The 24,674-nt window shown below is 41.3% G+C and overlaps 1 protein-coding gene across 1 annotated transcript in view; it reads left to right on the top strand.

Moving 5' to 3' along the window:
- Positions 1 to 14,281: 14,281 nt before the first annotated feature.
- Positions 14,282 to 24,674, top strand: part of MORN3 (MORN repeat containing 3) — a 17,918-nt gene continuing 7,525 nt past the window's right edge. Inside the window, exons 1-3 of the mRNA XM_006272839.4 lie at positions 14,282 to 14,499; positions 19,912 to 20,067; positions 22,058 to 22,215. Of these exons, the coding sequence (XP_006272901.1) occupies positions 19,923 to 20,067; positions 22,058 to 22,215 (303 nt within the window). The 5' untranslated portion in view covers positions 14,282 to 14,499; positions 19,912 to 19,922. The remainder of the gene's footprint in view (positions 14,500 to 19,911; positions 20,068 to 22,057; positions 22,216 to 24,674) is intronic.

The raw sequence follows: 24,674 nt of genomic DNA, 5'->3' as shown, positions 1-24,674 counted from the left end.
CTGGGGAGATAATCTGGATTGCTACTTGGGGCTCAACCTAGGAAGATAATCTGGATTGCTAGTTGGGACTTGATCTGGGGAGATAATCTGGATTGCGGGTTGGGGCTCGACCTGGGAGGATAATCTGGATTGCGGGTTGGGGCTCGGCCTGGGTTTGGCTCGGCGCTGGGTTAAGGTGCCTTGCTCAGGACGGGGCGGAGAGGGCAGGCTCTCAAACACATCCTTTCTACGTCAGACCGGTGTTTACAGATGACATTTTCTGCCTCGATTCACATTCAGCATAATCATGTTTCCAAATCAAAACTCCCTGGGGACAAAAATGTACTTCGAAATACAATCACTTGTGGTTTAAACTGGATTGCCAGAAGTTTTTTGCTTAATTGACCCATTGACTGAAAAAAAAACAAACCCCAAATAAAGCACACTCGTTTTCCTGCTAATTCCCTGGCAATATTTACCTCCAAATCAAAATGTTTGTGGTTCAAACTCCAAACCCTCAGGTAATGTTTACCTCAGGGAAAAAATCGCCCTTTCTTCAGTCTACCTACTGAATGTCTTCATACTCACTGAAGGTTTCAGCCAACCAAAATTTACCTGAGAATAAAAGTATTTGCAGCCAAACCGGTTCCTGGCTAACATTTCTCTCACGATAAAAGTGTTTGGAGTTGACACCTCCTCCACAAAATGGCAGGCGGGAGAGGTGTGGAGCTGAGTGGGGACCCGGGTCTGGCATGGCCACCTCAGAGGTTCTGCATTCAAACGTTGTGCTGAGCGCAGACTGAGAACGGCCATCTTCTGACAGCCAGATGCGTGTTGATGGATGATATGTGCTGCCCCGATAAACGTTCACCTCATGGAAAAAGTGTTTCTAGGCTAAAACTTCCTGGGCGTGAAAAATGTACCTCAGGATAAAACCATAGTCTGACATTTCTCTTTTATTTTTCCCCCTGACTGACAGATGGCGTTTCCCTGAGACATGCAAGCTCCTCGGCTCACTTGCTAACTCCGGGCTAGGCTAGGACCCGTGCGCCCACAAAAGTGCGGCCTCATCGCCTGAGACTTTGCAGGCTTCCCTCTGGAAAGTTGCTAAGTCTGCTCAGTGCTGGGTACAACCATTAACTGCTTCCACCCGGAGGGCCCGGCGGCAACATGGTGGGGCTACTCGTGGTGGGGGACTCCTATACAGTACCTCAGTGCTGCAACCTCCAGCGTAAGGCAAAGATGGGGCGCCTCAAAACCCGAGCCCCCATTGCCTTGTGGGGACTCCTGGGTTGGAGAAAGGCTAAGGGACATCGCCCTCACAGAAATGCACCCTGGTGCTGTTCTTATCGACAGTATCCAAGCGCTGAATGTCTAGACTCGGTTCAATGTCTAGACTTTGAACTGTCTTCATGGGCTAAAGTGGGGGGTGGTAGGTCTTGGGCAGCCTCCGCCCCTCCATATTTTTGCCTAGGGGTTTGTGTTGCAGGTCTTGACATGATGGTCGCAGGGCTCCATACACATGGATTCATTAGGCACCTGACTAGGCCTCTCATGCATACATAGGGCGGCCATCACAGAGGACAATCCTGTCTTCTGCTACTCCGTCCTCTATTGATATGAAACCTGACGCCTTCATATCCTCTATTTTTCTCTTCAGGAGAAATCTTGAAGAGAAAAATATCGTATCTTGAAGGAAAATATTGTATCTTGAAGAGAAAAGAGAGGGCATCACGAGAAATCTTGAAGAGAAAAATATCGTATCTTGAAAAATATCGTATCTTGAAGAGAAAAATAGAGGACATCAAGAGAAATCTTGAAGAGAAAAATATCGTATCTTGAAAATAAAAATAGAGGACATAAAGGCATCGGGTTTCGTATCAATAGAGGACAGAGGACAACTGGATTGTTCTCTACGATGGGCACCCTATGCGTACACCATGGTCTACAGGCTCATCGGTCGCCTACACATCTGTTGCTGCACATGCCTAGCTGTGCCACCATCTTGGCTGAGCTGAGCACTTGACACATCTCATGCTTGTTAAGCCCACTGGGGTTTCTCAAACGACATTTCCCCATGCCGGTCCCTCCGAGGGGCATGCCTAATGTACCCTGGACAAAGTTTACCTCAGAATAATGGAAAATTCAGGTTGAAGAGACCTCAGGAGGTCACATCCAGTCCAACCCCTGCTCCAAGCAGGACCAGCCCCAACTACAGCATCCCAGCCAAGGCTTTGTCTACCCAGGTCTTCAAAACCTCCAAGGATGGAGACTCCACCACCTCTCTGGGGAGCCTGGTCCAGTGCTTCACCACCCTCCTCCGGAGAAAGTTTTTCCTAATATCCAACCTCAACTTCCCTTGAATAAATACCACAGAATAAATTCCTGCGGTTCCCCCTTCCCTTTCTGAGAGGTACCTCCAAATTAAAGGTATAGTTTCCCTCAAGTTCCCCTTTCTTCACATTTACATGAGAACAAGTGATCTGTCATTAAACGCTTCCCTGCCTGGGCCATCATTTACATTGCAGTGAGCATTGCTTTGGGGTTATTTCTCTTCCAAATCTAGAAATCTAAGTATTGTCCCTTGACCTGCCATTTTCCAGCTGCAGATTTATATGCGAATGTAAGCGCTGTAAATCCCCGGCGGCAAAAGAGACCTTCTCCTCAATGCTAACGTTTTACCTGTGTCTTTGCGGGCACTTCCCCCGGATAACGAGATTTCTTGGCTGCTTCATTTCTCTTGACCTCAGCGTCAATGTTTTCTGTTTAAATATGTCACTGGCCTGTCTATTAAGTACCTTGCAACAAAAGATGTGTTGCAATTAAATGGTTTAGGACTAAATTGTTGGTTTTGGTAAAATCGTTTGAGATTAAACAGTTTCCTTGGCCAAAACATGTTAAGGAGTCGAGGTGTGTATGGGTTTATAGTCGAAATCTCTCACTGCATTTTACTTGAGGAACAGGACAACTCGCTCAAATGAGTACATTTTATTTCAGAATTAATTCATTTTGGATTTCAGCTCTTGTCCCCAGTTGAAAGTTATTTCAGAATAAAAAAGGATTTCTTGTCAAAAAACTGCTCCCCTCGTTACCATTAACCTGAGGATAAAGGCAGTGGTTGCCTACTCTTTTTGTTGCACTGATTGCAAAATAAAGGCGATATTTTAAATCCCAGCTTCTTGAATAATGCATCTCTCTCTCTATCCCTCACGGCTGCAGAGAAAAGCTGGTATGCGTCACCCAAATTTACTGTAGAAGGGCTTCCTGAACAAACAGCTGTGCGTCTCCGTGGGCTCACAGATGAATGATAAACTCCCTGTAAGACGCATTGTCGTGGTGTTTCATCAAGATGATTTTTTTCTCATTGAAAGCAGTTGAGATGTGTATGAATCAGTCGGTCCGTTTACACAAGAATAGCGGCGAGGACACGTACTGATGTTATCGAAGGCAAAGCAAGGCGCACAGGTGACAGCCCAGCAGCTGCGAGTTCAAGGCCAAAGCAGAAACGCTCCGATTGCAATGAATCTGCAAAGTCTGCCGAATACCTCGTTACAAGGACAGGGAGAAGGGAGGCAAAGCGAGTCACACATCATATTGCACCTGCCTGTTTCTGCTTCATCTGCTTTTCCAGGTGAAGTTTACCTACTCTGTCCTTTCACAGGGCAGGAAGCTTAAACGTGTCAGTCTCTCAGCGGCAAGGATATTGTGCGATACCTTTTATTAGCCTAACTGTACAGTTGGGAGAGCCGCTGGACAAGTTTTTGAGCATGAAGGACTCTTCCTCGTCTTAAGTTACTTTACTGGCTTTTTAACGATCGCTTTTTACTACTGCAACATTCCTCCAAGAATTTTTAGATCTGAAATGACTGATGTGTCACCTCTATCCTAACATGTAACTGAAACACATCCAATCGCTCCCCGCTATTCACTGCTACAAGAGCATCCCACAAAAATGCATCACTTGCATTAAGGACGATTGTGAAATTTGGAGTAGTATTCTTTTGATATTGGTTTCTCCTTAAAATGCTTTAACAGTAAACACTTACTTGCTCATAGAAGCCTCTTCCTGTCTTCTCCGAGCTGGATGAGGAACGGAAAGGTCAATTACTAGGTCTGATTTTTTTAAGGTATGCTTTTAGTCTGAAAAATGTAACCTGTACCTTGAATAACAAGGGAGTACAACGTTCTGTCAACGTTTACCTAAAACGTTGCCACCCTGCCAGTCGGCGTTCATGCTGTTGGGAGAGTGTCCTCAAATGGCTGAATAAATCAAAATTAGCCACAGAGCCAAATGAACAACTAGCCAAAGCCATAGTTGCAAACGTTTTGTTCAGCTGAAGTCTCGGCGACAACAGAAGGCCCTGCTCTCGATTGGAGATCTTTGTACAAGTCCTCAGTATCCAGGACACACATATGCTTCCTGATCCCCATCATCTTATAATCGGAGAAAGAGTTTAAAATCCATGATGTAGAGTTAATTTTAACTGGTTTACAGTCTTAACAGAACAGAATTAATTTAAGCTTAATTTAAACTATTTTCCCCGCGCATTTTCTACTTTCTCTCAGTATCCCCCCAAACAGATATTTTCCCCAACTTGTAACACAATACAATTGTTTAAATACATGTAGAAGTAGATGTTTAAATTTTTGTTTAAATGTTTGTTAGATGTTTAAAATTGTTTAAATACATGTAGAAGTAGATGTCCACTTCTAACACCAAAATGGAAAGTATAGCATGTAAATGAGGTTCTTAGTAGCAATTTGGCCTGAAAGAGCTTCTGTAAGTCTTACCGTTCCAAACCCTGGCAAAGTATGAAGAAATCGAGCTAGCTACCTCTAAGACTCCAGCTTTATTCTTGTGGTTTTCCATGGATATGTCAAAACTGATGGCTAAGCACATGCTCAAGTTCAAGTGCAAGCTTTGAAGGTTTCTCACGTTCACCTTTTCTCCGCTGACAGTGCATCTTGTAGCATGTACCGAACGCATCTGTGCTCTAAAACTATATCGAGGAAGTTACAAAACACTATACAGTTGCCAGAGAAAAAAAGGATTTCCAGTATCTTGAGGCAAATCAACTGATTTCGCCTCACCAAGCTAGGCTTCCTTCAAATAAAGAAAAAAATAGGAAGTAAATATATTGCAAGAGGAAGAAATGGCCAGGAAAAAACCCCAACATATTCTGATGAGTCTCTCAGTCAGAATTAACTTCTATTAAACAGCTGCAATCATCTTTAAAAAGTATGCATTTTTTTTCTTCAAGATCCTCTCATTGTTTCTGAACATATAGGTATTTAAGCATTAAAACACTTTTTAAAACCCTCTTATTTTAGGTTCTTTTGATTTAAACTTACTTCTCAGTCTGGGAGAACTGCAGTGGTGGAAGAGGCACTGATTTGAAACCCAGCCTTTCCACACCACCCCTCTGTAGGTGAAAGTCAATACAGGCTCAGCTTGTACTCCAACAATTAACTCTCTAATCCTCAGCAAGATCCTGCTAATCATGGCATTTCAAACAAAATTGTGAACAGACACATTATGTGTATTTGTCTCTAAATCCAACATACACAGCTGGTTACAGTCCAGAAATCTCCCACGTCACCCCCTGGTTTTTCTTCTTTTTTAATGTGATAACAACAAAACATAATCCATGGCTTCCTACTTGTTATATTCTTCATCTTAAAGAATGTATACATATATTTGTGGTAATGATTTATCACAACTTTATTTAAAAACTTCTCAGCATTATCTTCTCAGCCTGCAATGATTGTATTTTTACCTGGTTTTAAGATTTCATTTTGTTTAATTGGTTATTTTTGAAGCAGCGCAGGAAAAAGGAAATGCCATCTAAGAATTTTTGTCCATTATCACTGTGAAAATTGTCAAATTCAGAAGTTGTGCAATGTTTGGATGATGCATGTTCATTTCATACAGATAAGAAAAGGCATCTTGGTTTAACCTGAAATATTTTTAAGCCCATTGTTCATTGTGGAATGCTACCCCACAACACACCCAATTATGAGTAGATTCTTCTGCCTCTGACAGCTTGAAGCATGGTATTTCACACTGTTTGCCTACTTCTGCTTTAATAATGTTTGTACACGAAATGTGGTTAACCACCAAAAATGACATTTGTGCTAGGAAACAGAGAACAACTCAAGACTTAACTACTTAAAGTCCATTGTAACATCAGTCCAACAGCAGCTATCTGTATTGGCAGTATTTCAGTTTGTTCTTGGGCCCTTGAAATGTGTTGGGTGTAATGTCTGCCCCTCATTAATAATAAATTTGGCAGTAAATTAATCTTCTTTTAGAACCAGGACTCTAAAATGGTAGTGCCCCCCAGATGCAGGCACATGCTACTACCCAAAATAAGTGCACATCATGCAAAGCAAGGAGTGCGGGGAGTAAATGCAATGGATTTGTAAATAGAAAGGAATGCATCAAACCTATCTGACTACAACATGATTTTAATTTTGCAAACCCTAATCAACAAGTTGTAGTTAAACTACTGGGTTAAAAAGGGTTAATGGCAACTTCCATGCCTCATATTACAAAGGCCATTTTTTTTAATAAGGAGAATTTGGTTGTTAAGTCTGGATATATCCTGGTCTAAAACTAACATTGATGCTGAATTGCACACTCCAGGTAACTGGATCTATTTCCAAAAATCTCATCAGCATTTTATTTAAGAAGGTGTTTTGAAAAGCTGCTCCTTGTGCTATATACAGTTAAAATTACACTAATTTATAGTGCCATTTGACACTGTCATTAAATTTATGACTATCTTTTACCTTTAGTCAAATCTTCCAGTCTATGTGAGAAGATTTTGTATGCTCATGGACCTCAGTAACCAGTTTCTGAGCTTAACTTCAGCAGCAAGTTTCTTACTTTTGCATCATTCTAGACTCAGGAAGTGGAATATATACAAATACACTGATTGCAGACAAACATATGAAATAATCGTAACATTTTTTATCTTCACTTCCCCAAACATTTGCAGTTCATGCTAGGCTTCTGTTGGATATTTATCATTCCATATTTTTTATTGTTATTGAATGCGGCCACGTCCACAGAACAAAACTGACAAATCTTTCCACTTGTCCTTCCTTCTACTTGTACACAGAAGATTAAAACTGTGTAAATATGAATCTTGCACAACTCTTTTAAAAGTAAATTATTCTGCAGGGATTCTATTTCTAAACGCGTACAGTGTTTCACGATCTCTTTAAGAGGCAGTTCTCCAACTTTCAAAGTATGGTTTCTCAAAAAGGGGTATAGAGAGGGTGGATTTAGCTCATTCCTTTATTGTCATGCATACACAAGTAGTATAGTGCCATGAGTGTTGTCAGAACTCAGGTGGTGCCTTGTACCAGCAGACATCATCACTGGAGTTGACAGGGTGCATGATTGCCATCTAGTGCTTTTAACAGAATTCACAATAGTGCTGGCTGGAAAGGACAAATCAGTATCTGTTTTTTGTTTTTAATTGTAAAATCCTACAGATGCAATATACTTTGCTCCAAGAACAATATCAAAGGCATGTTTCCCTCTGCTTTCTTTGTGCTCTATGCTCAGCCCCACAAACACTTCATATTCTCTATTCCTGCCAGGAGGTATCATTCCTTGTCTCTTGAAGCTGACAAAACAGAGTTTGGTCGAATCTTTCAAATAAAAACAAAACACTCATTAATCACCAAGAGATACTATCTAAAACAAATAATACAGCAACTTAGTACAAGTAAAACCTACCTCCATTGTACACTGACTACCAGTCAAGATTTGTTTTCAGAGCGGTAGATACTAAAGTAGTCCTCTGTCTTACTTCTTGTAGTTGTCACAGAAGTTCTGAAGGAAGGGCTTTAATTAATTTGTGCAGATGAATGTACTCTCTAGTGGTGTCATCTGACATACAAAAACCCCCCTGTACAAATAATTACAGGTGTATGGAGTTATGCCCTGCATTTGGTTAAGTAGAATGAAGAGAATATAATTTCCAAAGCAAAATGCTTCAGGGTTTCATTTATCCTTACTACCATAGAGTAATTTTGAAGTAAACCCTTAAAACAAAAGTGCTTAACATTTTTCTTTTTTAATATTAAATACTGTAGATTATTAACTGGAACCACTGTATAACAGGGGGATTATTAGAGAAAGTCCTACCCCAGCCTTTTCTATACAAGGTCTTATGCCATGCTCATAATATATGTATCCAAGCAAACCTACACCTCTGCTTTGTCCAAAGATGTTCAATGTTAAAAATTAATCTTTTGTGTTAATATTTTATTTTGTTTTAATTTTAAAGCCCTCCTGTACTTGGGAAACTTTGTAATAAAAAGTATATTAAAAATGCTCTGCTGTGTATTTGAGATCATTGCAAAAGCTGTTTGTTCTTGTTTATTTCTCCAAATTATAGACTGTCTGTAGCTGCAGATCTCAAATAGGATCAGAAATATCAATCACCCTAAATGAAAAAACCCCTAAACAAGTAAGTTAAAAAGACAAACAAATGGGATACATATCTTACAAGTATAGTGTCTGAATACTGTAATTACCAGTAACTGCTGCTTGTGATCACTGATGAACAACTGACAGATCCTTTGGCGCTGTTATCTGCCATAGAATTTGAGGACTAGAATAAAGAAAATAATAGACAAAATATTTTTTTTTTACAAGAAGGGCAATTTATAGCCACTATTTGGTATTACTGCACAGACCCCTACTAGTTCCTCCATGAGTCTGTGCCCCTTCTTTTCATCCACTTGAAGACTCTGCTGTAAAACGTAAGGCCATCATCCTCACTCATGTCCTATGCTGTCTCCAGAAAGATGTTTTGAGGAAGTGGTGTGAGTAAATCCTTCCCTTACTTCTTTATTGAATGTTTTTAATTACAGGAAATCTTTTGTCTGGTGTAAATATTTAAAATTTGGTTGACTGCATCAGTATTCCTTGTACCTTTCATGCTTAAGTGAGAGAATGAAAGTTAGAGCTACTTTTGTTGTTGTTGCTCCAATTTATGTATAATGCAGTGTGTTCCTGTATTCAGTTACATGCAGAACTACTTTACACTCCTGTTACAGATTCTGTGGGAATTATGTGCCATGTTTCAGCCTGAAATTTATTTTGTGATGTGCCTAAAACTATCCTGCAAGTGCATACTATCACCCGACTGAGGATAATTCATCAGCAGATATCTCAATATTTATATTTTAATTAGGGATGGGGCCTTTTTCTGTAGCACTAATGCTTCTTCTATAATTTCTACATTGACTCTCTGCTGTGCTTCTCCTTTGCATTTAACTTCCATGTGAACCATATCACTTCACTCCATTTTGCAGTTTACTCATCCTTGTAATGGCAAATGGAGCAAGGTAATTTATACACAAAGCTACTGTAAATCCAGTCTTTAAGAAGTTAGAAATCATCCAACCTATCTATTTAAAGCAAACAGTATACAACTCTGGCCACTAGAGTGAGATAGTATGGTGGTTTTTAATAGTTTCATAGTTGGTAGGGTCGGAAGGGACCTGAGTAGATCATCAAGTCCAACCCCCTGCCGTGGCAGGAAAGAGTACTGGGGTCAAACGACCCTGGCGAGGTGTTCATCCAGTCTCCTCTTAAAGACCCCCAGGGTAGGAGCCAGCACCACTTCTCTTGGAAGTTGGTTCCAGATCCTATCCGCCCTGACATCAGGAGGCACTACTTCACTGTCAGGGCGGCTAGGATCAGTTTTCAACCCGTGGCCCAAGGACCCCTGGGGTCCGCAGATGATGTATAAGGGGTCTGCGAAAAATGATCAAAAGAATGTGAATACCCACGCTTACAATTTAAAGGGGTCCGCACCTCCATTCGAAATTTCCAAAGAAGTCTGCAAATGAAAAACAGTTGAAAACCGCTGAGATAGCAAAATAGTGCACTCTTTCTCGGCTAAACAAAATAGGTGAGCAGCTGACATTTTGTCTTCTAGTCTCTACACTTCCTACAGCACTACAGCATAGAATTTAGGGCGTATCATCCTTCATTCCCCATCTCCCCAAAGTCCACCAGTGCCCCTACACTTCTTGAAGTCCTGTGTTTCTAACAAACTAACCCAGTTCCAGCACAAATTGCTTTATTTCTTTTCTGTATAGATTCTTATGCTGCCCTCATCATCACTAAGGATATCTGAGTGCTTTTGCACAGTGCATTAAGCGACTTGACGAACTTCTGTCATGTATGATTAATTTCCTCTCCTTCTCTTCTCAAGGGAGAAATTGTGCATGCGGTATAATGTTTTGGTAGGTTTTAATTTATTTAATAAATATCTGCATGTTACTATGTGTTTATATTACTGAAGGCAATGTCATATAAACCCTCTTGGAACTTGGAGTGGGTCTTGCTGTGGTTTGTGGTGGTTCTTAGGTCTTCCGGGAGTTTGTTGCAGTCTGGGATTTCCAGTAAGACAGCTGTAATGTGCTTTGGCTAAACTTTACCCTTATAGGAGAAAAGCTCTATTCTCCTCAAATGTGAACCTCATGTTTTATCCTTTTGCTGTTTAGTTCTCATGGGATCTGTGTTGTCTCCAACGCTAGCAGCATTTATCCTTTTAATGACAAATAGAGTAGAGGTAGCTATCTGTGTTAGTCTGAAGTCAGGCAGAAGGCAGGGTAGATTTGCACTTCATAGACTAACTAAGAAATGTATAGCATGAGCTTTCATAAGCACTGGGCTTACACCCAGTGCTGTAGATGCTGCAGGAAGCAGTGACTGGAATGCAAAGGGTAGGGAAGGAGTAGGCACTGCTGAGAAAGGCAGAATCATTGAACCCCTATTCTAAGCATACCTAGGGTATTTTTTTTTAATCTCCCTGAATTTAACATCTGTTGTAGAGTCAGCAGCTCTAGTGTATGCAAGACAGACAGCACTTTGGCCTAGATGATGTAATCTATTCCAATCATTAATCATTGTCAGGTATGAGCCAGAACACAGAAGTAGGTATCATCAGCTGCCTGCTCCTGGGGTTCTTCTTATGTTATAACCACTGTGTCATGGGGATGTTAGTAGGGGAGTATTTTAGAATAGACATTCTGGCACTTGACAGATGCATCAGGACCTAACACTGTTGTGCAGTTGCCCTGTTCACATTTTTCATGCAGGTTTTAATTCTCAGACTCTTCCTCACCCACTCCTATTCCATCAGAGATGTCTTAACTACACAAATGGGTTAAAATGTTGACACCATCTCTCTTATGTATTCTGTCCTCAAGTGTCTTCAGATCTCTGCCTTCACCCTCACTCTGCATCAGCCCTGTTCATTCCAGCAGTTTGGCCAAGACCGTACAGGGAAAATAAGAGACAGAAAGGAGGGGCCTCAACAGATCTGGTAAACTTGTTCACATGCTATACCTGTCCCAGTGAGGAGCCAGCGCTCTGTTATTTTCAGTGGAACAAAGGGTCTTCAAGAGTAAAAAAAGTTTATGTGACCCTGGCTGTGTACAAAATTAAACAGTTGAACAGGCTTTAGGGTTTTGAATTAGAGACTTTGGCCTATTATTTTCATCGTAAACAAGCTCAAAAGTTCATGCCAGAATTTGGAAATTGATTGATTAACATATACAGAAGAAAACATCTAAAACAAGATATTAAAGACAGGAAGAGGGGACTAGAAGGGGTCTCCCAGGCTATCAACTCCAGTCCCCAGAATTGGGTACTTACTGGTATGACAAATAAATGTGTTTAATTCCCTTGAGCCTTTGACCCAAAAGGTGTTTTAAAACCTGCTTTACTGTTGCATCACTAAAACAACTGTGGCTTATATGTACAGAATCCTCAGTTCTTTTTACTTTCAAGCACACTTTCATAAATGTTTGAAAATATAAGCAAAACAAAATCAACACAACACTTATAATGTGAAGGCTAAGAAACTACTGAATCGAACTGTTGCAAAAGCCCTTCAGAAAGAGAATGATGCAGGTTTTGGTAAACATCCAGGCTAGGGACAGAAGTTACACATAAACCAGTTTAAGTGATCAGAAACTGGTTTAAACCTGTAACAGAACAGAAGTTCAGTGCACATAAACCAGTTGCAAAATGGCTGAAATTGGTTTAAGATAAACCTGGTTGAATGTAGTATCAGACATAACTGATTTAGGTCAAACCAGTTTATGAAACTTCTGTCCCATACCCCTTTCCTGGTTCAAGTTAAGTCAGAGTCCCTCAGTATCCCTCCATGCTTTGCAGTCCTGGGCTGGGCTAAGCTGGGCTGGCTGTTCCAGAGAGCAGGGCTGGCCCCGCCCCTTTGCTCCCTAGCCAGAGCAGTGATGGCTGGCTCACTGGCTGCTTCACTGGCCACCCCAGGCAAAACCCAGCTGGGGCCTAGGGCCAGGGAGCGGGGTTAAACTCCCCTTCCCCTGAGTACAGAGCTGCCCTGCCCTGCTAAATTCACTGCTGGCTGTGACTATGGACTAAATCCCAGAGGTACCTGGAAACAGGAAGAGGAAGTGATGAGCACCCCTGCAGTGTCCTGCTGCTGTGATTGTGGGCTGCAAATCCCAGAGACCTTGGGGGCCACAGGAAGAAGTGAACACACGGACGAGCTGTGTTGAATGCTCACTTCAGAGAAACAACAATTCTTGTTCAACCTTTTATGAATTCAATGCCACTACCTTTGTCCCCACCCCCCCCCTCCTCAGCCTGGCTGACGCCCCCACCCTGATGACCCTCCAGCTAGCTCCAGGCTACGGCTTGGCCACATCTCCTTCTCTTGAGCAGGGAGGGGGGGAAAGCCTTGGAGGGCCTTTTGTCTTCCCTTCCCTTTGGCAGTGCCTGGCAGGAGCACTCTAGTACTCCCCGGTTTCTGGCATGAGCCACTGCAGACACGTGACTGCAAAAGTGAATGTCTGTTCATTTGCGTATTGGTTCACTCTCTACAGCTTAGACTAACCTGCAAAGACTGAATCAATTCAGCCTTGAGCTTTTTGACTTCTGAACTTAGCCCCAAAGCTTGATGTAATTTAAATACCAGCACGAATGAACATGGATCTTAAGTTACTTAACCCTCAGGATATCTCAGTGGTCTGATTTTTAGGTCAGATTTTAGGTTAGTCAATCTTGTCTATTCTAACCTATGGCACTGTTAGGCAGAGGGCATGGCAAAATAACACCTTAGGCTGCTTGCAGACATGAAAAAAAAAACTTTACTGGAAGAAGCAGTGCGTTACTTTGACCTGGCTCTGCAGCATCTGTATGGATTGGACGCATCAGCAGGGCTTTTTGGCACTTTTATCTAATAGCTGATTCACTCAACTATTAGATAAAAGCGCCAAAAAAGCCCCACTAAAGCGCTTGATCTATACAGACGCTGCAGAGCTGGGTCGAAGTAACATGTTGTCTCTTCTGGGCATGTGCTGGGCTCAGCACAGGAGGGCACCAAATTTAAAGTCAAGCATGGTTTTTGTTTTGTTTGTGTCTGCAAGCAGCCTTAGAGACTACCTGGTTCAGAGCCATAAGCTTTTCTGGGGAACAGCCGACTTTGTCAGATGCTACTGAACTGTCGTACTAAGAAGGTTATGGTTTCATTTCTTTCCTACAGACACTCTGATGGAAATAAATGCCTTTTTATATAGTGGAGCTGTAGCTTTGAGGAATCACCCTTTGCTCTTTAACAAACCACAACAAATCTAACTTTATGGAAACATGGGTTGAAGTTCATTATTGAGGGCTGAAGGTTACTATTTTCATGACAAAAGCACTTAGGCACCCCAAAGAGATTGGTATCCCACTGTAGGAACACTTTTCAAACATCAGAGACAAGCCCTGCCAGTAATTTGGACAGGCACCTTTCCTACTCTGGAAGGTATCCCTCCCAGTCTGTGTTTTCTCTCACACAGAGACGCTTCCCCATGGAAGTTATGCTAGTGGCCAGCCTTTGGAAATCACCAGAGGAAGCTACTTAGACCAGCTAAATTGGACATATGCTTTGAAAGTTGTTAAATGCTTTGAGGCTTTTTGGAAAATAAAGATATGCTATGACTGTGAAGTAACAGAATAGTATCTACTCACTGAATTTGTTTTAGACCTATATAAGTAAAACTACCTGTTTACCTCTATTTCTAAGGACAAGGAAAATGCATGTATTTATCTTAAGCAATCAATTTTCTAATTTAAATACAAATCAAATATAAATTTATACACATAGATACCCATACACAGGGTGAACGCCAAGGTTTTACTTAAAAAAAAAAAGGCTTGTACTGCTCCAGTAATGATTGCAATTAGATTTGATTGCCAACTCTGTGATGAACCTCATGGAGCCTTTAAACCCTGACAGTGTTGTTCCCTGGATGTGATTCTCACATCTCTTCCCTGCAGAAATGGGCTTGTCTGTTGTGAAAGTTTGCTTGAGTTGCTATGGCTACCCCAGCTGGAGCTCGCGGTACCGTACACAGACTCCAGCTCCTGCTGCTATAATGCTGTAGTTCTCCAGCCCCCCCGGCCGTTCCCTGCAGGACGGACAAACAGATCAGCCCTGAACTGACTCTGAGGTTAGTCTACATGTATTTGCTATTAAAAGAGAGGAGATGGAAATTATTTTAGTCTAGAAACATGGGCCAACGGATACCTGTTAATCTCTTTGCATTGCTTTGGAATGGCTGGCAAATAAGGGGCAGCTAACTTTAGAGATGTTCCCACTAATTAACATCAAGATTTTTCCTATTGCATTAGTCCTTCTCTTGGGGTTGGGGTGGTGCAGGTGCCAAAGAGCACAGTTGACACTCCAGTGGTCATAAATTTGAGGCCATAGCAGAAGTGCTCAGGGCAGGGCCTGTTAGATTCAAACAAAGTCTGCGAATTCTGCTAAATACCTGTCATAGGGATGCAAAAAAAGGAAAGGAGTCTTCCTCCATCCCACTGTCCTCTGATTTAGTCCAACAGACTACATAGGAAAAAAAGATTAAAGTTATTTTGGGGCTAAGGTTGGGGAATGTCTGACTCTGTAAGAAGCTGTTAGCTCAGCCCCACTGTAGCAATTAACATCTAAATTGATGAGCGTTGCAGAGAGATCACTGGCAGCTATGGAACAAAAAAGCAGCAAGACCACCTTCTCCTGCCAGTTACTCATTACATGATGGCAAAAGGAGGTAAAGGAGCAAGAACCAAGCTCCCCAACTTTGTTGCACAGAACAGCCTAAATTTAAACAGCTATGAGGGAAGGGAAGGCAGAAAAAAGCCTGCTTGATTCTGAGAACTCAGTTGTATGCAGCAGCCCAGCAGAGCTGCAGGGCACCTGTTAGTGCTGGCTTCAATTGCTGACTGGCAGCCCAAACCCACAGATACTCTCAGCAGAGCTAGAGCAATCCAGATGAACACGCTGCTATTATCTCTCGGATGCCCAAACTGTATGTGAGGCTAGAAAGTTCAAAGGAGCTCAGTGTCCATGTAGGCATCTAAAAGTGGCCAGAGTTTCAGAACAGCTTGTAGAGTTGGCTGTACGTTGGGTGCTGAGCAGTTCGGAAAATCTGGCCTTCAAGTGTAAACTTCTTAAATTTCTTCTCGCTGATTTAATTGAGAGGTTTTGGGGTTGCAAAGGGATTCTGGCACCGCATGGACACCAGGAACGTGATGCAGAAAAATTGCAAGAGACAGCCCTTTAGAAGGTCAGTGGTGAAGCTACAAAAATAAGTTTCCTGTGGAGTACCTTTAGCTTTTGTCCTGATTTACCCTCCTGAAAGAAAAAGCAAAGAAAATCTAGGCCCCTTGTGGAGCCATGTGAATTAAGACAAAATTATTAGACTAAAGAAAAAAATGTGCTGTAAGAACACAAGGCAAGATTTGGAAGGAGTATACAAACCTGGTCTGGATGGCAGAGCACATGAGATGGTTTTAGTGGGAGCAGCAGCATCTCCTGGTCAGAGTTGTGAACTGCAGCACGCTCATTTGTTGTCAGCTCCCAGCCATTAATGCCAGAGAACAACATTTCAAAACTCGCAGTTTATGTTCTAGATCTATTTGTTTTGCATTTCCTAACTTTTTAAACCTGCAGCCTCAACACTGCGTTACTGTATGTTTGTTATTTTGAATTCTCAATATAAAATTAACACAAAAGCCAACAATAATACAACATTCATCCTTGTAGACTTGGAGATCAAAGCAGGAGACGGCTTTCTCTTCCACAGCGATGTCGAGTCATTTGTATTCTACGGGTGGAATTTTAAAAGAAACATTTAAGAGATACATTTGTAATACGCAGAATGGAGGTGAATTGCTGCTTATGTGAAACTCTTAGCCTTAACATATTTATTTAAAACTGTAACCTAGAATTGTATTAAAATAAGTTATTGTCTTTAATTTCCTTGTGATTTTTGTTTTGTGGGGCGGGGGAAAATGGTAGCTGCAACCCTTGGAGTTAAAGTAGCTGCAACCCGCGGTGCTCTTGGAGTGAAGCGTGAGAGGATTTGACTTTGTTCCGAGTACATACAGTCATGTTCCTGCCCCCAGATGAGTGGATGCTTTGCCTCACTGAGCATTGTGGATCGTGTAGAAAAAGTCTAATCTGAGTGTGTCTGAAGGAACAGCGTGTTTATCTGGCCAATCCTCCCATGCCTTGGTTCCGCTTTTGCAACAAGAAGCCAATAATACTTCCTTATCTCACAGGATGTCACACTAGTATTTGTCGGTTGTTCAGACAGTATAAGTATCTACACACACACAGTCAAATAGGTGGGATTCAGCCTCCTCTGCTGCTCTTCCAGTGAAGTCAGGTGAGGAGTAGGCAAGGCAGAGGGACTCTTCCCACCCCTTGTTTTTACTGCCTAAAATTTGTCACAAATCAGCAGACACTCCTCCAACTCATACTCCATCCTCCTCACCCCCACGCTGCACTTCAGCACAAAGCACCGGCCAAGACTGCACACTTTGCAGATGCAGGGCCTGATGCTGATGACCCCCTTACTCTGACTTCAGTAGGTTTCTATGATGGTGGGCATGTGATCGTTCCTTTTACATACAGTATTCCACGGAGAAAGGGGTATTCTTGCAGAACTATATTCGTTTGGTGATACCTTTAAGCATACATATCACAACAGTAAAACTAACAGGATCTTTTGGGATAAGATGCAAACACAACCCAGCCTAGCTTTTCTTGTACAGTTACCATGATGTCACAAAAACCCAATGATGTCTGTGCATAACAAGATAGACCCCAGTTGCTTGTGTAGTAAATTAAGTTAACTAGACATTGTGAAGGCTTCAAGTGGACTGGGTAGTAAAATATGGGAATCCTGCTTTCTGAAGTGTCCAAGAAAATAACACCCTTGTATGTTTAAGTGTGCTGCTCATTCACAAAGACAAAGTAGAGGCACTGAGGTAGGGGCTACTAATTATTATTATTATTATTATTTATTTGTATTGCAGTAGCACTGAGATGCCTGGACCAGGTTGGTGGGCCATTGTACTTAACATTGTACAAGTACATAGAAAATGATAGTTCCTGACTCTCAGAGCCCACAGACTGGAAATAAGCTGTTAACACATGGGTGAAACAAAACCACAGAAAACAAAAAAATACCAGGCAGGATGAATGAGTAATAACAGGATCCATTAGGACAGACTTGCCATTTGCCCAGTCCATTGTTGGATGACATCAATTGTCCACAGCAATTTGAAGTTGACATACCAGGTGCTAGGTCACTGTCAAGTAGCAATTCTCCATTGGTAGCACGGTGGAGATGTTTCTTAACAAGTGATTTGAAGTACAAGAGTACAGGAACAGTACATTTTGAAGGGGACATTTTTCCATCTAGTGGGGCAGTACAAGAGGAAAATGCAAAGGCTGACCTTGAGCCAACAGATGTTCTAGGCTCCCGTCTTTGCCGGAGTAAAGGGAACATTCAAAATCAAATTCATGTAATAGGATGGACAAGCAGGGAGCAGCTAAATTATGAATGGCTTCAATGGGGGAAACATGAAGATGCTGATCTGATGGGACAGAACGAGAGGGAATTGTCTATGCAATATGCAAATCTGCTTCTATCTTCCTTTTCCTTGCTCCAAAGCATAGGCACTGACTGGTATTTTTGCTGGGGGGGGCCTAAGATGATGGACAGATGGAAAATTTTATGCGTTTGAGGTAACAGCCCTCTTCCTGAGGGGGGCCATGTACTCATGGGCACCTCTGCTCCAAAGGGCTTTTTGTAATCTTGCTTTGTTTGTTCGGATCCAACCTTTCTGTCTTCCTTTCCTACTCTTTTACTAGCTATGTTGTTACAGATTATTGTCACTTATATTGAACTTCACCCATTTTTCCAACAATTGAGCTCATAATCAGGGTGGGTCTGCTAGACTCCAGTTATTACAGCATGGCCATTTCATTAATACAGCATGGCATATTTGCATTACCTTAAAACTACGGCAGCAACTCAACTGGCCTCTAAAAGCAAAGAAAGGGAATTAAATGCACATCTCAGCAAATAGCAAGGCCTGAATGTTTTGTGAGCTACAGGCATCCTTAATCAGCTGATGTACAGTTCCACTTGCTTGAGGGAGTACAAATAAAACTCCATTTAGTCCATTTGCATTCTCTTGCCTCAGGGCTTCCATTATTTAGTAAAAAAAAAATCCCCAAACAAGAGAAAATTAACACAACTTGCTCAATAATAACCAAGACAGTCTTCTCCAGCTTCTCAAACGAAAGAAATGGAGAGAGACAATTTTATCGTACCCTTCAAGGTATTTCCATCCCTACCACATTCCCCTACTCAGCTTAGGCTTTTTTACAGCTCCAAAACTGGCTCCCATTCTGGGCTCCCAGTCTGCCTCCACCGGGGAATTGCAGCTCCCAGAGTACCTGCTCTTACAATATGCTATGGCTTAACAGGCCCAGGGGGTGCCCAAATGTGCCCACAAGCCATGAATTGAAAAAAGCAAAAGGCAAAAAAAAAACACAGGTGCCAAAGCTGCAATTCCCAAATGGTTATTTAAAGCAATAAAAGCTACTCTTTGGTAACAGCTTTTGAAAATTGAGCCACGGATTACTATTTATTAATTTAATTACTGAATAACTCTTTATTTATTCAGAAGCAGGTTAGCAGCCTGACGTTACGTGCATGTTCTAATGTTGTAGCAATCTTGATCTCCTCTGAGTTGTCTGAAGTGCATTTCCGTAGTGCGCTCCTATAAAGAAAAGCATCTTGTACTCAACCTTTGTAGCATTGCTGTTCAGAAATCTTAGAAATCATGAGTCAGACCTCTCACCTCAAGTAATAATTATTGACTTCAAAATAAATTTATCAACATAAAAATGCATTATGTGTTCTTTTTATTTTCTTGCTGTTTTTTTCAAGTATATTTCTTCTCAACCATGACCATAGAAACTTAACTTTATTTTCAAATGAAAGCTAAGAGTCACACATATTCATATGGTTCCAGTAGCTGAGCCTTTGAAAACACCAGTTATCACAAGATGCGTAACAGAAAGGGTGGCAAGTTTACTTTTGATTATCACAAATGTCTTCTCATGTGTCTTTAAATTATTGATATATTTTGGCCTCTTTTCTGTATCCTAAAATATGTTTTGTACTTATCATCTCCATTTAAAACATTACCGCACTATAGGCCCTTACAGATTAAATTAAGCCATATCTCGGTGCTGACCATCCTCTATATCCTGGAAGGCACACAAGCTATTTTAAAAAGGTCAAAGAGCCATAATCAATTCTCTGTTCATCCCAGGCAAAGGAAAGGGAAACCACAAGCAGATCCCTTTGCTACATGCAGAACACCTACTCATATTAGGCCTTCTCTTGGGACTGTGGAAGAAGAGTTGCTGACAACTGGGGAGGCAGTGTCCCCATCTCCTCCCAGGAGTAGCCCTAATGGCTTGGAAATTGCATGTCCTGTTAGTACCTGCTTTGATAATGTCTGATTTATGTCTAACAACCTTTTATTTTTATTTCTAGCTAAGAACAACATGCCCTTTGTAAAATATCCTAGGACTGCAGAGCCTCTCTGGAATGAATGGGACAGGAAAGCCCAGAAAAATGGATTAAGACATACTATTTATGCTGTAAATGGGGATCACTATACTGGGGAATGGCTGGACAATTTAAAACATGGTAAAAATATTGCTTCCTAGAAACTATAATATACTTTTAGATTTGTTATGATCCTCTGCAGGGACTTGTGATTTATTTTTTTTTTACCTACTTCTGCCGGCCAATGCATTTGCATGTGGTATGATATATTTAGGTTAAAATTTAAAATGCTAAGGTGAGATTTCAAGTTAAGATTCAATTGACAGGAAAATGTAATTTAAAAGTATTCAGACACTTAGGTTAGGTATTATAAATAACCAACTCATTTTGAGCTCGTTTTTTTTAGTAAATGTGTTTGTGGTTGTGTGATGGCAAAATTAATAAAAAGAAAAGTCATTTGCAATCCTAATGCACAGAAGACATGGAGGTGTTGAATTTTTAAGTGGGAACAAATGAGTCTTTAATCTAATTTGCTCATTTAATATAAAATCAAGGGTTTATGATTAAGTCCTGACCTTAAAGAAAGTGATACGGACTGGTCAGGGCTGGCGTTTGGTGCCTGTGCAGATAGGAGGAGAGACAGATTAACTTAATATGTTAAAAGGTAAAGTTCTACCTTAAAAAAAAATGAAATGGTTTTAAGAACATAAGTTGAGGTGAACTGGTTGTTAAACCTAACTGTACTAATCTCTCCTCAGTTATATTTCCTATTGTAAGAACATCTGTCTTTTTCTATTTGAATGCAAACAAAAATGTAGATTGTTATCCCTCTCTTCCTTCTTCTGCATTCACTCAACACCCACAGAGGGATCCCATGTTCTTGACCTACCCCAGGTGGCAGAGCCCCCTCACAATTCCTCCTTTCTTGTGAAGAAATATACCTACCGCAACTAAAACCCACTGTTTTTCACACCTCTGCTATGAAACGTACTCAAAATGACTGTGCCAAAACCATAACCTTAGTCATGGCTTATGAATGCCAGCGATAGAGTATAAAATGAGAAGAAAGAAAAACAGATCTGCCCTCCCAATCTCACAGGGGCAGTGACCTCACATGGCCAGAAGGAAGAACTATAATGAAACTAAAAACTATTGGGCGCCTATACATGTGCAGCGAGGCTGCTCCGAGGTGTTGTAATTACAGTGCATCGGAGCAGCCTCGATTATTCGAGTCTGCTGGAGCATGGTAATTACTGTACTGCAGCTGACTCATGTATCAGCATCCCCATGCTTAAAAATGGCAGCGGGAGCACTTTAAAGCTCATCCGACAAGCTTTAGATAAAGTGATCCCACTGCTATTTTTAAGGGCAGGGACAGTGATACACAAGATGCTCTGGGTGCTTTAATTAGAGTGGCTCTCGGAGCCACTCCAATTAAAGTGCCCCCTCCCCCCCACCTGGAGCACATGTATAAACGCCCATTATTCTTCCCGACTACTTGCAAAATCTGTGAATATGTCCCACCCAAAACAGCAAGCACATGAATGGCTTTCTGATTAATTTGACTTAAAGTTTAATATCATGAGTTTTTGTAATACAGTGGCATGCAAGGTTCCATTTAAGTTGGGGCCTACTGTTCAAGGTGGTGAACAGAGAGAGTAAGATGGAGCCCCTGCACAAAAGATCTTGCAGTCAAAGTAAGAGAGAAAAGAATGGGAACAAGGAATTAGCCTTGTATTCTTATATCCAGTTCACAGACAATAAACTGAGGCACTGAGCAATGAGGGTTGCATAGGAAGCCTCTGATTAAATCAACAGTGCGTGCAGCTTGCAAAGCGTGTCAGAATCATAAGCAGTAACCTGGCTTCATTTAGGAAAGATTGCAAGGCCATACTTGTTTTTCTATGCTTTCATACATGATTAAACTGTAAAACCAATGTTCCTAGCTGACTGGGTAGATTAAAAGATGTGGGCAGCAGAAGAGCACAGTGTTCTGTCTCTCCTGTTGATATAATTAATGACTCACAATAAATCTTGTAAAGGTGCCCAGATCTTGTTGTGCTGAATGCCTTCAGAAATGCTTTTAATAATAAATGTTATGCTTTACTGTAGTTCTTGGACTTTAAAACAGGTAAAGGAACGCAGATCTGGAAACGCACAGGAGCAATATATAATGGTGACTGGAAGTTTGGAAAACGAGATGGATATGGAACGTACAGCATTCCTGATCCTGTAACTAAAGGATATAAGAAAGTGTATTCAGGCTGGTGGAAAAATGACAAAAAATGTGTAAGTGATTTCCCATTCTTCCCCCAAGGCTCTTATGCAGGATTACTTTGTAAGAGGTTATTAATGGATGTCTTGATACGAGAACAAAATAATGGGCCAGATTTGGACATACATTAAAAAAAATGTTCTGTTGGCATGCTAAGAGGATGGTCCAAAGCATGAACCTCCCCCTATGCTCTCCTAATTATGAGCTTTTGGCTTCCAAAACAAAATTCTTCAGAGCATGATTTCATTGTTATATATTAGATATAGAAGATGTAGTCAGTCTCAAAGCCAGCAGTGGAGAAGAAATATTCTGTAGCTGCTGAGAGAAGGAATGAGATTAAGCTGTCCTCAGAGTTTTACTTTTTGTTATATTTTGCATTGAAATGTGGGCTGTTGAAAGATTGCCAGCCTTGGAGACTAAAATGCATTATCTGCAGAAAAGGCTTAGTATGGGCAATAGAAGTACTAGCTTTCCTTCATTGTTCTTCCTATAAGTCATAGCCCTATAGACATTTAATTTTCCACGGCCACTGAATCCTTGGTCTCTAATTAAATTGTCAGCAAGGAGGGGTAGTTGTACTGGGAAATCTTGTTAGTGTAGGCACCTGTTCCCCGACAACTGGAATGAGATCATATATATCCAAACGACTTGCACACAGCAATGACTACAAACCTAGGTCATATTCAAGGGAATGGTGTAGAAGTAAGAAGTTTTATAGCCTTTGATCAATCTCACAGCCCGTGTAACTAGTTACTTCCACATCTGAACTGAGTAATGGAGGCTTGTTGGAAGAGCGTATATGTAAGTGTTACAAGAAGCTATAGCTTGTCGACATGGGTCTTTCACAAATCATCACAATACATTAGGACTATAACACAGGTCCTTTTAGAAACAGATTGTTGCCAGAGAATACATACCTATCTTTATACCAAGGAAGTCATCCTTGAAAAAAAAGTTACTGAGGTTTCCTAGGCAAAATCCTCTTAGAAACTCTTCCTGATCTGCCAATGAAAACTTCATGTTACCCTCTGTGTCTGTTTTCAAATTAAATTAACAGCCTCCCTGACATCTAATTGACATGCACTACCATGGCTGTCAACTCTTCAGGGAGGCCTCATTTTTCATTCTTTGAAGATATATTTTGAATGATCGAGCTTTTGTGAACTATTTAGGATGATGCCCTCATTTTACTTGTCCTTTCCTTATATGAAAGCTTTCCATTTGCATCCATGAAGCTCAATGCTATTAGCATTCTGAAAAATCAATTTTTTCCAGAACTAATTTTATTTTTCTACAGCGATAAGCTACCACTTTCCTTCTGTGGGGAAACTCATTAACACCATGTAAACGGCTCTGACTGATATAAATCTCTGGAGCAGTGCAGGCTTTTGACTCCTCAGAACAGGTGAACATATAACTAAGCCAAACAACTCTGGTGCTTCCTGTATAAAATAACATACGTGGTCTTCTCTGAGGAAATTCCTAACCAAAACCCACCACTTGCACAAACCGGTTGTCATTTCAGATGAGACACTAAGGAGGTCAGAATCTCTGGAGAATTATTAGTCCCAAAATGGTTCCTCCGGGACAGGGTTGAGCTCCTTTGGCTGGGGACAGCACGGAAGCAGCTTGGAAAGATGTACTGGTGGTTCACACAAAACGAAGACTTAATTCTCCGTGGCTGCCAGTCCAATATCTTTTGATAGCGCTAAATGAATTACGGAATTAAAAAAAATAAGAGGGGTGGGGAAGGAAGGAAACGCTAAGGTTGTTTGGGGGAATTTAGGATGTTTGGGACATTGTGTTGTAGGAAGGAAAAGAGTCAGAACAATGCAGATCCTCTCCTCTGGAGTAAAGACAAACTGAGACCACCCCTTCTGCAATGTAGCTTTTATCACGGTTTTTTTCCCCTTGCCCAGAGGATTGTAGACTCACTACTACAGACATTTCTCTTGTGCCACAGCTTAGATATCAAGCCTCGTTCTAGTTCTTCACCATTTTCTGTTTTTTTTTAAATCCCCATGGTTTCCTGTTTCAGGCATGGATACAGTTCTGGGTTTGTTTTATTTTGTGACCATATATTGTATTAATAACACTCAAAGGAAAGGAGGGGACAGCCCTTGCCTCAACAGGCTTATAAGTAGTATGATTCTCAAAAGGCTTGTGGGAACTTGAAGGCATTGTACCCCTCTCCAGGCTATAGGGAAAAGGTGGATATCTTGCAGCGTACACGCCAAGAGTGGCACAGGAAGCCTCTGTGTGTGGCTTGGGGCAGACCAGGGAGGGGACAGCAACAGATGGTTCAGGAAGCAGAGCAGTAGATCAGGCAGGAGAAGGGGATCAGGGACTTAAGCAGCTCCGAAATAAAAATGTATTACACTTGGCTAACCTTGCATTCATTTTGAACACCTTCTGGAAGTGAAAAATATGAGGGGTTTCTGGTTAATATAGTTTTTCAATAAATGTTGCTATG

This window comes from Alligator mississippiensis, chromosome 10, assembly GCF_030867095.1.
Source record: "Alligator mississippiensis isolate rAllMis1 chromosome 10, rAllMis1, whole genome shotgun sequence".
Classification (NCBI taxonomy): domain Eukaryota; kingdom Metazoa; phylum Chordata; order Crocodylia; family Alligatoridae; genus Alligator; species Alligator mississippiensis.
Note: the sequence above shows the minus strand (reverse complement) of the source record. Positions and strands in the feature narration are given on the sequence as shown.